The 14,879-nt window shown below is 36.9% G+C and overlaps 1 protein-coding gene across 1 annotated transcript in view; it reads right to left on the reverse strand.

Moving 5' to 3' along the window:
* Nucleotides 1-14,879, reverse strand: part of CHODL (chondrolectin) — a 287,033-nt gene that overhangs the window by 120,901 nt on the left and 151,253 nt on the right. Inside the window, exon 7 of the mRNA XM_036218782.1 lies at nt 778-867. Within this exon, the coding sequence (XP_036074675.1) occupies nt 778-867 (90 nt within the window). The remainder of the gene's footprint in view (nt 1-777; nt 868-14,879) is intronic.

Below are 14,879 nucleotides of genomic sequence, written 5' to 3' on the forward strand. Positions count from 1 at the left end.
GTCCCTTTCAGCCACCAGTCTGTCCATGCTCTGGCAACTGGGGACTCTCGTGCTTGTCTGCTCATGTGCTGAGGACCCTGCCAGGCCCAGAGGCAGCGATGACCTGTGCTGGTGACCTGATTGCAGTGGTGGTGGCCTCTGATTCTGGCCACCTCATGGCCCAACTGGGACCTACCATTTGACTATCGCAGTGGTCAGAGAAGCGGGAATATGCCATAATGCCCGAAGGCACAAGCAAAGCCTTCATGGAGGTGAACTCTGACTCACAGAGAGATGTACATCCTGGGACTGGCCCAACCACTGTGTCCCAAGTGAAGCAGAAGCCGCCTCATGCCAACCACCATGGAGCAAAGCCTTGCTAGCCTAACAGTCTTGTGTTTTTGCCATTGCCATGTTGCTAGTTCAAAAAATGAACTAGCCTGTCAGTTCAACATGGAGAAATATACAAAGCAGAGGTGCTCCAGCCAAACCCAGCCTAAATCAGGTGATCCTGAGCTTACCCACTGATGCATAAGAAATAAATGCATAAGTGTTGTATGTAACCAGTCTAAGATTTGAAAGTCTCTTCCCACAAATAGGCATATTTTATGAATTACTGTAAACTCTAGGAACTCAGTTATGTCCTGTTGCACCAATTTATTCACCTGATAGATCTCTCACACATGGAGAGTGTAGGTGAGTAAAAGCTCAATACTAGTCTTTAAATCTAGCACATTATACTTAAATATCCACCTAGCATGGCAGCTGTCTTAGCTTGAGTCTAAGAGAGATACAGACCTTTCGTGAGTGTGTCTGGAGAACTTGTGGAGCAGAACAGGAAAACTCTATTCACAGCATTACTGAGGAGGCTTTGCAGAAGAACAAATCCTGAAAAGGAAGGAGCCAGGCACAATGAGTTTACTTCAGTAAAGAAAAACTATGAAAACTAAGAGCCTCGGTTATTGGAAGAGAGAGAGAATCTTGAGCACACTGAATGTCTGTTACTTGAATCTGTTTCATGTTCCAGGGCACTATGACTCACAACTTATACTTACAAAATGAGGAATTTTAAGTTATTCCAAATAGTGGTGAACAAATAACAGTACTTCCCTTGTCCCATTTTAAAGCGTGTTACAAAAAGAGAATTTATTTTATAGTTTTTCTGTCACGAAGACTCCAATCTTTAGTGATGATGCCTGGCAGAGCTCAGCTCTAGCTGTTGGCTGGAATGAGTGGGATAGCTGGGTCCCTCACTCTCCAAATGGCTTCTTCCAGGCATGACAGCTGGGGCTCAAAAAGGAGCATTCCAAGAGGTAAAAGCAGAAATTGCAGATCTCTTAAGATCCAGCCTCAGACACTAAGTAATATTTCTGCTGCATTCTGTTGGTGAAGACAAGTCACGGAGCCAACTCAGAATCCAGAGGGAGAGAAAAGAGTGATCTCTCAATGGAAAGTGTGATGACAAATTCACATCCATCTTCACTTCACCACATGAGACACCCCCTATGGATTCCTGGAAATACCTGGGAAGCACTTTATATGAGGTCAATCAATGCCTGACATTAGAAAGAGGAAGCAGAACTCAGTGGAAGTGGAATATGAGTGTCACTGCAAACCTGTCTGTACCTAGAAAAGACTGGGGAAATTCAAATGATAACAAAGCTATTTCTATCACATCCATAACATGCCCAGTGCCCATCGCACATATCTCAGTGTCCATTTCCAGCACCATACTCTCAGTCCAGAACTTTCAAAGCACCTTATATGTTTTTCCTTTTTGATTTTGCAGCTACTTATGGTCTTTACTTCCCCCATCTCATGCGATATTTTAAAAGAGTATATCAACTCCAATCTCCCTGACCATGTTGAAAAACTACCTTGAGTATCAAATGTGTTCTGCTTACTCCTCTAGCTTTTTGCTTCTTGAATTTAGAGCTCTTTTCAGTTACTCCACCTTAGGTCACCTAGGAAAAAAATACTAATCTCACCTTCCTCCTTCTTGCCTTTCATCCCTTCTCTGTCAGAGTTTTTGTTACATGCAACAGAACAAAATCTCTTGCAGACTTAAATATATTTAAACTATTTAAAGCATATGTTGTAGCTCTGAATATCTAGAAAGATTTCCTGAATCTCTAGAAAGCTGGAGCTGAGGGATTGAGGAGGCGGAGAGGATATGTATGGAGAAAGACAGGAATAAAAGATGTGAAACCTCAGCCAGGACCATAGCTGAAGCCATGCCAAAAAGTAAGTCCCCTAAAAACTTAATGCCAATTTTGGGACACTTGATGCCATTCCTGGACCACAGCCACAGATCCCCCTTGGAAACTCGATTTTGTTGCTACTGCTGCTGCAGCTTATTAGTACCAAAATGGAGTCTCCATTTCAGTTGCCTACTTGAGTCATTAGTTACCCATGCAATCCCATGGTGACTGCATCCAATAGTCCAAGTGTACATCACGTATCCCAATTCTAGCTGGAAGAAAGGCTAGGATGCTAAGTATCTGATTTCCAGATTCTGTAAGAGAAGGGAGTGTTCTCTTTTCTCTACTATGACTCATGAGGTAGGCAAGTCCCAAATATATGAAGGGGGGTTGAGATGATTCATGGGGGAAAAAACTAAGTAATTAATATAATTTATCTCTTTGACTTCACAATATCTGCAACCTTCCTTAAATTTTTAAGGTTTAAAAAATGCTGCCACATAATTAATGTGATAATTATTACCTTTGTGCTGAAAACACCCATAGCTTTTATATTAAGGAGGGATGATCCAAATTTTAATTTTAATCAACAGTCTGCCATAAGCCCTGAATCTGTTACAACTATAGTCTGCCATGACCCTATTTTGATATTCTTTAACATGTGTACTAAATTGTAAATTTAACTGCCAACAACTACCTCATATAAAAGAGTAAACAAAATAAAAAGGAAATACACATGCACACTTACATACATATAATGATAAGTCAAAGAAGAAAATGTGGGAGAAAACTACAATCTTGCATCTATAGCCATTCATAAAGGTGTTTTTGTTCTCATGAGTCCCCTCCTAGTCCTCCCTTCTCATGATTCTTTTTCCAATAGCTAGCTGGTTAGGGTTTTCCCAGTGGAGTGACCAAATTCTAATTTATAACAGGTCCTACCAAAATAGAAATGATTTATACCACTTCCGAAGGTGGTACTAGGGAGGAGCCAAGGTATCAAGTGGGTTCTATTCATATATATGTCTTGTCCTTTAAAATATATCATACATATTATTACCCTTGACTGTCAAGATCAATCATTAGAGCCAGTATCATAGCCTTCCTTTTTGATTGATAATTTGATGCTTCAAGGAGTTCAAAATGGCTAGATAAAGTCTTTTCTAATTCAACATAGAATTTGCTGATCTCTTGATGAAAACATTTCTCCCTTGACAAAACACACACACACACACACACACACACACACACACACACACCTTGACACTAGCAGAACATAGTGTTTTAGGGACAAGAAAGATACTTAATGACACAGATGTCATTAAGAACATGCCACTCCCAATTCTATCGATTAGTAAATGATACAACACCCTTCATTAACTGATGGTTAAGAGTAGCTAATGCATCCATGTCCTAAGCATGCAACTGTCTCTTCATAGACATGATCATTTTTAACCATTCCATTGTTCTGAAAGGCCAACAGCTAGCTATGAGATCATGGAGTATAAAATAAAGTCAGGAATCTGAGTGAATGTCTTGGTTAGAAGCAAGATTGTGGGCAAACATCGTTTTAGTATAAAAGGAAATCAGTAAATTTATGGATTGTCAAATGCATGAAAGGTGGGCCAAGCAAATTCCAGTTCAGAATAATTGTCTACTCTACACAGTAGAAGTGTAGTACAATCAACCTGTGATTATATCCCTAATTAAGGGTTATAGTTTCCACATACTTATCAATAAGTTTCTCCACTAGGGGCCTTTTGCCCAGCTTTCCCATAAGAATCAAAAAGTCTTACATCTAAATACAAATTCATAATACAGTCTTCTTCTTTTTTCATTTTTCTTTTAATTTCCTTAACTTCACCACCAAACTATTAGCCATGGTCTAGCAAGCAGTGTAGCTACTCAGCTCAGGCCATGTCTCTGCCCAGGCCATGTGGATGAATAGGATGCTTTGCTGCAGATTCTTCCCAGTGGGAAGATTTTCTTTTTTCCATTTTCCTTCAAAGCAAATCTGAAGTCAGCTATCATTTCCCATCATTCAAGGCTCGCTTTTACTAGCAACTATTCATGAAGCTAAAGATATAAATTGAGGGAAGAGAGCAATGTGGCAAAATGGACACATTACAAGCCACTTGTACAATTTGTGCCTTCAGGGCAGGCTAAGGCCTAGTACCGCCAATACCAAGTTGACAAAACCCTTTATTTTTTGTGAGATATGCTCTTCCCCTGTCATGCATGTGTGTTTTTGTGGTGAAAACAGAATTCATATAATAGTATTTGATTTTGGGGTAGAGAAACAAAGTTTAGCCAGACTGATAGCTGCATACCAGGAACTAGGTACTTTATTGATTTGTTACTATTAACAGATCACATCTGGTTAAGCTTCCAGCAATTTAGTATCATAAAGTTCATATCCAACCTCTGTAAGCAACAGGCAAGCTAGCAGATTAGAAGAAAATGTGAAGAACTCATTATCCCTGTTTCTTTCAAGACTGAAAATGGCACTAGTATTTGTATTTCCCTTAGATGTACTATTTATTAGGGAGAAGGTGCTCCAGAGATTTCCGTTTAGTTCTTTTTATCTCTTGGTCTAGGGTAAGAAATAAAAGAGTGAATTCTGCCGGTTGCTAAGCATATCCTTTCCTTCTAGACACTCAAGAGCAGGGTAAACGACCACAGTGTGGTATCAAGGTTGCAAAGAGCCTGGCATATGGCAAACGAACCAAGACTCCAATTGTGTTCTGACTCCCAGGATGTCCTGGGGTCCCCAGGAATTAGAATTAACACAGATCTAGTAGAAAAAAAAAGTTGAAAAGTTTGTATTTTACTTTTCCCTGTGCCAATTCAAAGTCTTTGAGCTACCTGTAAACAAGGACACTTGAGGAATTACAGTCTCATTGGTACCTATTATGTTATCACAGGTTTCAGCCTCAAGGGCATTGTCTGTTTTGTTTGTTTGTTTTTTGTTTTTGTTTTTGTTTTTTTTTAATCAAGGGCTCTGAGTGTGTGAACTAACTTAGGTCTGAAAATTGGACATAGATCAATGACTATCAAAAGATGAATCAAGTCAGAATTCCAGTTGCCAGGCTTGAAAATTTTCCACTTATACTAATCAAATAAGCACTTTGTGGGCTTGTCATCCATTTTATTCCTAGGAACCCATCATTAACTTGGCAACACCAAAGATCCTAGCTGGACCAATCACTGTGATCATAACGCAGGACTTCCGAACAATAACAGTAACTGTGCCCTCCTTCACTCCTAGAAGTTAGGTATGGGTAGTTGGCAACTGCTCCCTGAGATCCTGTTATCTACACTGAAGTCAGAGAACTCACTCCAAAAGCAATGTTTCTACAATTTCTGGCTTAGAGAGAATAGCTACAAAAGGGATTTTCAAGAATGCTGTAGCTACCCAGAGCCTTGGTAAAAGAAGTATCTTCTGGGCTTCTTAGTGGACATAATTTAGGGATGGACTGTATTAATTCCTCACATTAGAATCACCTACAGATTATTTTTTTAAAGTATCAATACCTGAATCTTGGACATACAATGTGATTGATTTGGGTTGGTTTGAGGCGCTGGCATTCCTCAAACATTCTAGGGAATTTTAATATAGAACCAGAAGAGGAAACCACTACCACCATTTCCCTGTGAGTTCGTGACCTGCGAAAACTCTTCACAGTAAGTTCCATAATGATCAGTATTCTTAATTCAAGGCACAGAATCCAACTGTGATTTAAGGAAAAATACATAATGAAATGATATTGAGTAAGTCCCGAAATTGGGAACACTGGAGAACCTGGCTTGGATAAAGCCATAAATAATAAGGCAGGAATCAACCAGGATTAGAGTAAAATTGTGCAGCAAAACAAGTCCGGTGTGCACAACACTGCTTGCTCTAGAGGCTGCAGCTGTCCCATTCTCCCTGCTGCTCTTACACACGGCTGTGACCACGGGTTTCTAGGATGTATTTTCCAAGGCCCTGATTTTTTATATCACTAGATCACAATGCATCTTATGGAGCAGCCGTGACTAGTTAAGCCGAGGTCAAGATGGGTTTACCCCTAGTTGCCAAGAAAACTGCGAGAGTGAATATCTGCCCTTTTCAAGTTCTTAGTGTAAGGTACTCTCTGAGTATCACCAGAACTCAAGGTAAATAACTTTGAAAACATAAAAAAGAAGGTTCAGCTGCGAGTCAGCCCAAAACTGACAGGTACTTCCCTCACCGGGTCATAGAAAACTCATCAATTATAAAACACCATCAGGGAAAGAAAAATTCCATGAGAAGGAAACCTTGAAACTAACTACACATTTAAAATATGCATACGTCATATTACAGGAGACACCAAACAAAATTCAAAGTGGTGTTATTGGAATCATTAGGAACAGCAATCCGTGATTTACGGTATAAAATGATAGTTACTGAGATAGTTATAGCCTTCTATTATTTCATTAAAAAGCCCCAGAACGCTAGACTTTTAATGTCCTGTGCTTTACATCTTTTTCCCCCTTGGCTGCCAGGTTCTTCAACTATGTCTCTTTTTAGCAGTTTAGCTCTCTTCTAATTTTTTCTTCCTAATTTGCTGAAGGTTAGAAAAACAAGTAACTGCGAGAATTGGCCTACATTGCATTAAAGATCCCCCCCATTGTCTGAGCCTCAGGTATTTTCTGTGATTAAGGTAACAAAAACCCTCCTGACTGCTGTTTTGAATGCTCAGGGGGCAGTTGTGCTTATTTCAATGCTTCCCAGGTATCCTGGTGACATTGGAAAAGGTGATCTCTAGATTCAAGAGGAAGGAAAAAGAGGAGAATTCAGTAAGGTTTTGTGAGAGGCACTGTAAAGACTGTAAAGACACTGTCTCATTGGAACTCACAACTACTTTTGGGGGGTAGGGTTTACAGAAGGGGAAGCTGAGGCTCTGAGGTGTTGTGATAGATTAGGAGGTGGAGTCTAATCCCCTTCTTCTTGAATTTTGGCTGGTCTCTGTGTCTCCCTAGATGAAAAAAAAAAAAAAAAACGTGACTGATGGAATGTTCTGGAACTTCTAAGCCTAGGCCACACGAAGCCTTGCAGCTCCTGCGTGGGCCATTGGTATGCTCGCTCTGGGAAAAGCCAGCTTCCCTGTGAGGAGTTCAGCTTCCCTGACACTGACATGCTGGAGATGACAGGCACTGGCTTGCTGTTCCCCAGCCCTGGCTGAGCCCGGCCTTCTAGCTCTCTCCAAAACGGTGCCAGGCATGCACAAGAAGCCATCTTGGCTCCCCCAGAGCAGCCCACCCACCATGTGAATACCACTGAGAGGAGCCAACGCCACACAAAGCCAGGTAAGCACTAGCTGTATCCACTCAAAATCCTGACCTGCAAAATCATGATACAATAAAACAGTTGTTGGTTTAAGCCACCGAATTTCTGGGTAGTTTTTTTTCAATCCGAATTAGATAACTAGAAAAAAGAATGAACTCAATTGATTGGTTCCTTCAGCTAACTTGTGTTTAAATCAGGAGTCAAATTCAGGCTGTTTTAACATCAGGGCCTATAATCTTTCCCTTCTTTCATCGTGCCTCCAGTGACGAAGAAATTCATACTTTGAAGCTATTTACTTTTTAAATAAACAAAATGTCAGTCTATTATTTGAATATTTGATTTTTGTCTAAAAGCTTATAGCTTAAAAGTATTTCATACTTTCTCATAATTTCTTTCATTTTTACAACCAACCATTGAAAGACATCTTATCATTTCTGTTTTGTAAAAGAAGCAGCTACAAAGAAATGAAACTTTGTCTCCCATTGGGTTGCCTGATTCCAAAAGGGACACTCTTACCAGTAAATTAAAATACTTTTTCATCTATCCCATACTGGGTTCTTTATAATACAATTTTTAAAGAGAGAATAATCTATCTTCGGTTTGGATTCCAGTAGAAAGCTTAGTATTATTGCTATCTTTGTGCCAAGATAAAACTTCAGGATGAGAAGGCAGAAATTTATGCCAAGGAAATTACTTTTGTTACTTTCAGTTCCAATTTTTACTTTAAGTTTTATAGTATTCCATTTACTAAAGTTGTCCCTTCAAGCACTAAATAGTTCTATCTTGCTACTCAACAGAGAAATCCAGAAAGTGTTTCTATCAGCAAAATGTTCATTAGCCCCCTCAAATGTTAGAGTGATGGAGCTGATGGCAGTATGCATGTATATTAAGTTCCATCCTTTCCAATTAAGACAGAATGCTTCTCTTCCTAGTAATTCTTTTAGATCCTAGCTCTTCTCTCACGTTCATTTTTATGACTGGTCCTACTTGCGTAAAAACTATGAAATCAATAAATGAGTTAGACAATTATAAAGAGTAATATGTATTTCTTCAGAGTTTCACACAATAACTTTCACTCCTTTCAGTGAGTATTTTTTAAATAGCCCTTGTTACAGATACCATTAATTGTTTTAAAACCTTTTTCAAAATTGAACGATACATTTTAAACAAACCAGAATAAAAATAGGCTTTCATTTATACTCTTTCTCATACAGATGATTGAATAGACTCCACCTAGAGCTCCATCAGTTACTCCATCATGCAACTGATATAACCAACAAGTATATTTAGTCTTCTTGTACAGTTAAAATCCAGCCAGTGTACAGTCCACAGTAGTAACTCACTGTGAAGAACAGACCTAGAAAATATGTAGATAAAGGGGCATAAGGTACAATTCTCAAATGGCAAAAGGAAGTATTGGGCATTACTTGTGTGACTAACAAGGATGAAAATCCGGAAGTTGTAAAGAATAACCTCCCTTTAATGGAAAAGTCCATTAGATTGGAGTGCAGCTCTGCCCTAAAGGAATAGACTAAGGAGATGAGGGAAGATATAAAATGCAAGGTCCACAGCAGCTCTCTGTCTCCTATGACATTAAGCTTACACGCAAATATCTTTTTATCCTGGCAAGATCTGCTGAATTATATAATATACATCAGTATTAATTCTTGGACCTGTGTAATCAACAGCTACTCATCTTTAATTGTAAATTTTCTCTTTAAATTCCCCCCCCTTTTTTTCCCCCTTATTAAGTTTTGGACCACTTCATCTGCCTCAATTAAATACATACTTTTCAAAACCAACCTGGACCATGACCAAACAAATATAGATTTCATTATGGAAACCAAATGTGGATTTCTCTCATTTCTCAGAGTGCTACACAGTAATTTCATTAATGCTCTTTATCCTGGATGAAACACTTTCTTATATACTCACAAATACAGACATCAGCAAAAAAAATATGTGGTAAATAGAAATAGATGATGCTGTTGAAAACGTAGCTGCTGGCTGCATTTCTTACCTTTCTGTTTTTCAGTATTGACATATTCGCAACTGTGATGATGATGTATTTCAAATGCAGGTTAGACATATTTTTTTACTATAAAATATTCAAATATCTACCCTCCAGCTCTTTCAGTATTAAAAGAAAATATCTACATATTTAGTACTAAAAAAATCCTAAATAATTAAAGGGTATGAATGAGAAAATAGGGGGAAAAAATAAATGGAGGATAAAAAATTAAGACACCATAAGGATTCCAGTTAAGAAAAACAAACACTTTAAAACTAGAATAAAGATCGCATTACTTCAAACCTATACATGTATACACACACACACACACACACACATGTCTAATATACTATATGTATATGTGTGTGTGTGTGTATACATACATATACATATGTATAGATAGCCATCTCTGATCCAGTACCTCAATTGACTGCTGAGTAAACTGAGGTCTCACACACTCGCTGATTTGCCTGAAGTTGCAAAATCAGAGTAAAAACCTTAAGAACACTATCTCTGTATAAGATGAATTTCCCAAGATAAACGAAGTTTCTCAAATACAGCTGATAGGTACTCTTGCGGACAGTTTATACGTACACATGCTCAGCAAGCTTTGGTAAAACTTTAATAAGGTCCTGGCTGACTCTTCAGTTTGTTCCATTTTACTTTTTTGTGCTCATCAAAGCAATATATGCACACGATTAAAATGCTAAGTGATTTACATCCACTTCTACTCATCCAACTTTATTCCTCCTGAGAGTCGACATATTCGAACGGTTTCTATTATTAGTTTTCCAGGTATTCTTGTATCTTTAAATAACATAATAATACTACATATTGAATTACTACCACACAGAAAATGTTTCAGCTCTTTACAAACCAAACACACACCACCTTCTTCCTTCCATGTCCTATGCCAATGCCCTGGTATAGTTATAGTTCTACTTTGATGTTCCTCCTTTATTTACTCCATCAACCACATGTAGTCTATCCTAGCTCATATTTATGAAGATACTATCACTCCTGTTAATGCCCTCACTTCTGTTTGCCTTCCACTTACAACTGCTGCTATCTGTACCTTTACTCTTTAAAGTTTTAAGGTTGAAAATGTGTCCATCCACGCTTTATGTATAGTTGATTCAAAATGTTGAATATGAAAAAACAGCATTTACATTATTCAGACTACATAAATATGTTTCATTTAATTTACATGGGGTGTTATTATTATTGCCCTCTTTTTTACAGCTAGTTTTTTTTTTTTACTTTTCCTAGAATCTCTAATTGTCCTTATCGTTTTCCATTCTCTGTCTGTCATGTCACACTCTAGCACACTACTGAAACTATGCAAAACATGTTTTTACTTGGCTGTCTTCTAGAGTCCTTCATTCTCCTGTCCCAATCAAGTAAAACCTACTCTAGTCTTGCTTCGCTGAAATCATCTGACAACTTTATGCCACTGCTCTTCAGAGTTGGATCTGAATTAAAGTCCTGGATGATATGCATCCTTTTATGGTTTACTGCCTCACTTCACTTAAGTACACTCTCAAGTAACTATCAAAGAGTGTGGTGAAGTAAATTTTCTGGATTGCATGAAATATATGTATATCTGTTTAATAGTTTAATGAGCACAGATGTTTGGGGTTGAAAATATTTTCCCATTTGAACTAGAAATTATTGCTTTTTATCTTCCAGTAGCCAGCAATACTGGTAAGAGTTATGATTCCAACGGATTTTTTATCTCTTATTGGGTGATTTTTAGAAAGATTTAGGATTATCTCTTTATCCTTTTTTTGAAATTTAACGATGACACATTCAGAGTTAGTTCTTTTCTTTTCCATTACATTTGACATTAGCAGGCCTCTAGAAATTGGAAACTTACATCCCTTTTTAGCCTTAAGAATTATGATATAATATATATTGTCTTCAATATATTATAAACCTGCCTTGGTTTTCTCTGGTTTTTAAAACTCATGAATGGATACTCCACATTTTTTATATTCCTTCTCATATTTCCTACCTCTCTTTTTTATTCTCCACTTTATATTAAAGCCTTTTATGAGTCTATTTGCATACTATTCTTATATTAGGAATATAAAAACCTTTCAATTGTTGAAGTTCTTAACTAGACTCTTCTTTCAAAGTCATCTTCTATCACCTAAAATACCTCTAGAGATCATTCTTAGGTTGATCATCAACACACAACCAATGTCTCCTAGGGAGACAAAAGTCATATTATCTGTCCTAATTATTATCACTCAGCTTATTCATTTTTCTAGAAAAGAAGTCGCTGTTGTTTGTTGTTTTGTTTTACCCTTGTTTGTTTTATGTTTCTTTTTTCCTTTTTTTTTTTTTTTGCCAGAGTAAAACACCAAGCTTCTAGTCACTCTATGCTCAAGTGTAGCTAAAGAAAACTGTTATTTTTATAGGCAAACAGGAGTTATAATTAATCACTATACACTGTACACTGACAGCGTCATTATTTAATGTTTATTCTGACTGTCCACTTCAATGTATTTTTTGTATCAACAGTAAAGTTTTTTTAATATGAGTCTAGAAAAGAGCTAAAGAACGCCACCCACCTAGCACCCCTTTCTCTCTCCTGCCATTCATTTACCTCGCTATTTCTTGGTCTGCAACTCTCTCCTACTATAGAACTTCTTGTAAATATTCATGTTGGAAACTTCCTTTACCCTGTCTCCTCAAGGTAAACTCACTCATTTGATTTTGATTTGCAATAAATGTGTTAATATATCCTGATAGCCTTCCTGCTATCCCCTTCATTGTTGTAAGTTTAAGAGCTTCTTATTGCTTCATAATTTTAATAGGGGTCTCAGAAAGAAGAGTTCCACATAAGCTCAAGCTGTAGCCTTAAAGTAGAAATTAAAATGTATTTAATATCTTAGAATAAATTATAGTTTGATAAAGACGACATAAGGCAAATTACAAAATAAAATATACTCATGTGTTGATTTGTAAAATAAAATATATTATGGAATCTAAATGATGTTTTTGTATTTCAGCTGCTGTAACCAACCCAATTGATTAGAGAGTTTATAACATGTTATTCTATGACTAGACTAATTTAAGTCAACATAATACATGAGAAAAAAAATATTGTCCCCTCACTTTAAAAAGATGAACCAAAGAGAAACTAAACTTCTAATAAAATATTTAAGTTTGTGAGTGAAATAAGGATATTGTGAAGCTGATAAAACTAATGGTATGTATACACTAAAAAATGATAGAAGGAAATAGAGGAGAAAACTGAGTAAATAATAGGATAACTAGGGAGAAGAAACTGTTAACAGAAAGAACAGAAGAATAGAAAAAGGACATCAAATCATCACCAGCTGGGGTATGGACTCCAGAAGGTGATGGTGAGAGACAAGGCTGATAAAATAAGTTAGGGCTATGCTGCGGAAGGCTGTGCCTCTCAAACTGAAGTTTGCAAGAAACCACAGGGATATGCAGCAATTTGCCAGATGTTTACATACTCCCTGGAACATATTCCTGGAGCATCAAAGTAAGGAATTTAATAATAAAGATTTAAAACATTATTGGAATATGGTGACATTTTAAATAAATTATAATAGAAAATATGAAATATCAACGATATATTAGTTTGGGAGATGGCTATTGCATTTGCCTGAGAAGTTTTCTTCACTATCTTTAGCAGTTAGGAGTACAGTGATTAAAAGGTTTAAGAATCATCATTACAGCTTTATTTTAATGAGCAGACAAGGATCCAAGTTGTGGTACAATCAAAACAATGTTTTAGTGTGTCTAACCAGAAGCAGGAAAAAAGATGGAGTGACAATGGGATAGATCTGAGGTCCTGGAATCTTTCAGGAAGCTATAACTACCCCCAAGCTAGAAATTATCAAAGTTAAAACAGAACAGTACATTGTAGATGAGAACAAAGATATAAAAACAAATTCATCATAGCTGATGACTCCATCAGAGCTGGCATGTGACTACATCTGGGGACTGAAGAAAAGTCTGGATAATCCGTAAGATATTGCGGTGCTATCGATGGAATGACAGGAAGAGGTTCATAAAGTTACATTTTGGTTTGGGGCTCACATTGCATATGGATGTACGATTACAGTTTCTTTTGTTTGTTAATTATATAATATTCAGAAATAAATGAAGGTTAGTATCCTGAAGAAGATATTTTTGTGTTCACAGAAAGAAGGAAATATTTTGTGTAAGATGATTCCATCAGAGATTTAACAATTAACCTCAGAACCAGTCACTCTGACCGCTGTAGAAAAAGTAATTAGGCACCTACAGAAATGAAAGCACTGCTTGGCAGCAGATGCTCAGGGTAAAGTTTAAGGTGGGAAGGAGGGTATAGTGGGAATAATTAGCCGCTTCATGCACCTGTAGCAAGGAGCAGGCTAGAGGAGAGTAAATAAATCAGAGTTCTAAGGAAAACTGAGCCATTCTGTGAGGGAAAATAACAAAGAAAATTATAGTGTCTACATATAAGGGGAGATCAAAAATGCTTTACTGCAGTAATCAAGATAATTAAATCATCTCCAGGATCTTATTATTTTCTTACATCTTGTTTCGTCTTCGTATCCCTTGTATAAAGCGAGAAATTTATATTTATTCAATACTTGAGATGTCACTTGAATTAAACTTTTACAGAATAGCACAGGAACATAGCTTTGCTTGAGAAATAATGTGTCAGTGGAATGAAAGGAAAGAAATTTGAAATAAGAATCAGCAGATCTGGCTTTAATTCTAACCTTCTATAATGAGCTCTGGTTTTTTATAAAATTCATGTTTGCATTCATTCATTCATTTATTCACTAATCATTAACTAAGTCCCTACTCTCTTCCAAGATCTGTTCTAAGAATCTGTGATACATCAATGAAAGCAAATATTCCTGCTCTTATGGAGATTATATTCTTGCTGGAAGATACAGAAATAAAAAGTAAAAATATATAAGTAAATTTAGTATGTTAGAACATGGTAAGTGCTATGGAAAAACATTAAAAGTAGAATAAAGGGAATAGTAAGTTGGGAACAGTGTTGGGCATTGAGGGAGTCAATGTTTAAGGTGTGACCCAGATAGGTCTCATTTCGAAGAAGCCATGAGGATAAACGGGAGTTGTGGGTATGTGAGAAAAGTATACTATTTTGGTATTACTCAGTATTATATCACAGATATAATCAAATTCTAACATATTTATGTTTAATATATATAAATATTAAATTATTTTATCTCTCTATGCCTGTTTTCTTTTCTACTAGATGAAGGAACTGAACCAGATTCAGAGTTGTCTAAGTGAAAACAGCAAAGGTTAAGAGCTGGTTGTATTAAAGAGAATATGTAAAAAGTCCCTGATATGGGCAATACTTTGGCCTGTTCAT

This window comes from Rousettus aegyptiacus, unplaced genomic scaffold (genome assembly GCF_014176215.1).
Source record: "Rousettus aegyptiacus isolate mRouAeg1 unplaced genomic scaffold, mRouAeg1.p scaffold_m13_p_4, whole genome shotgun sequence".
Classification (NCBI taxonomy): domain Eukaryota; kingdom Metazoa; phylum Chordata; class Mammalia; order Chiroptera; family Pteropodidae; genus Rousettus; species Rousettus aegyptiacus.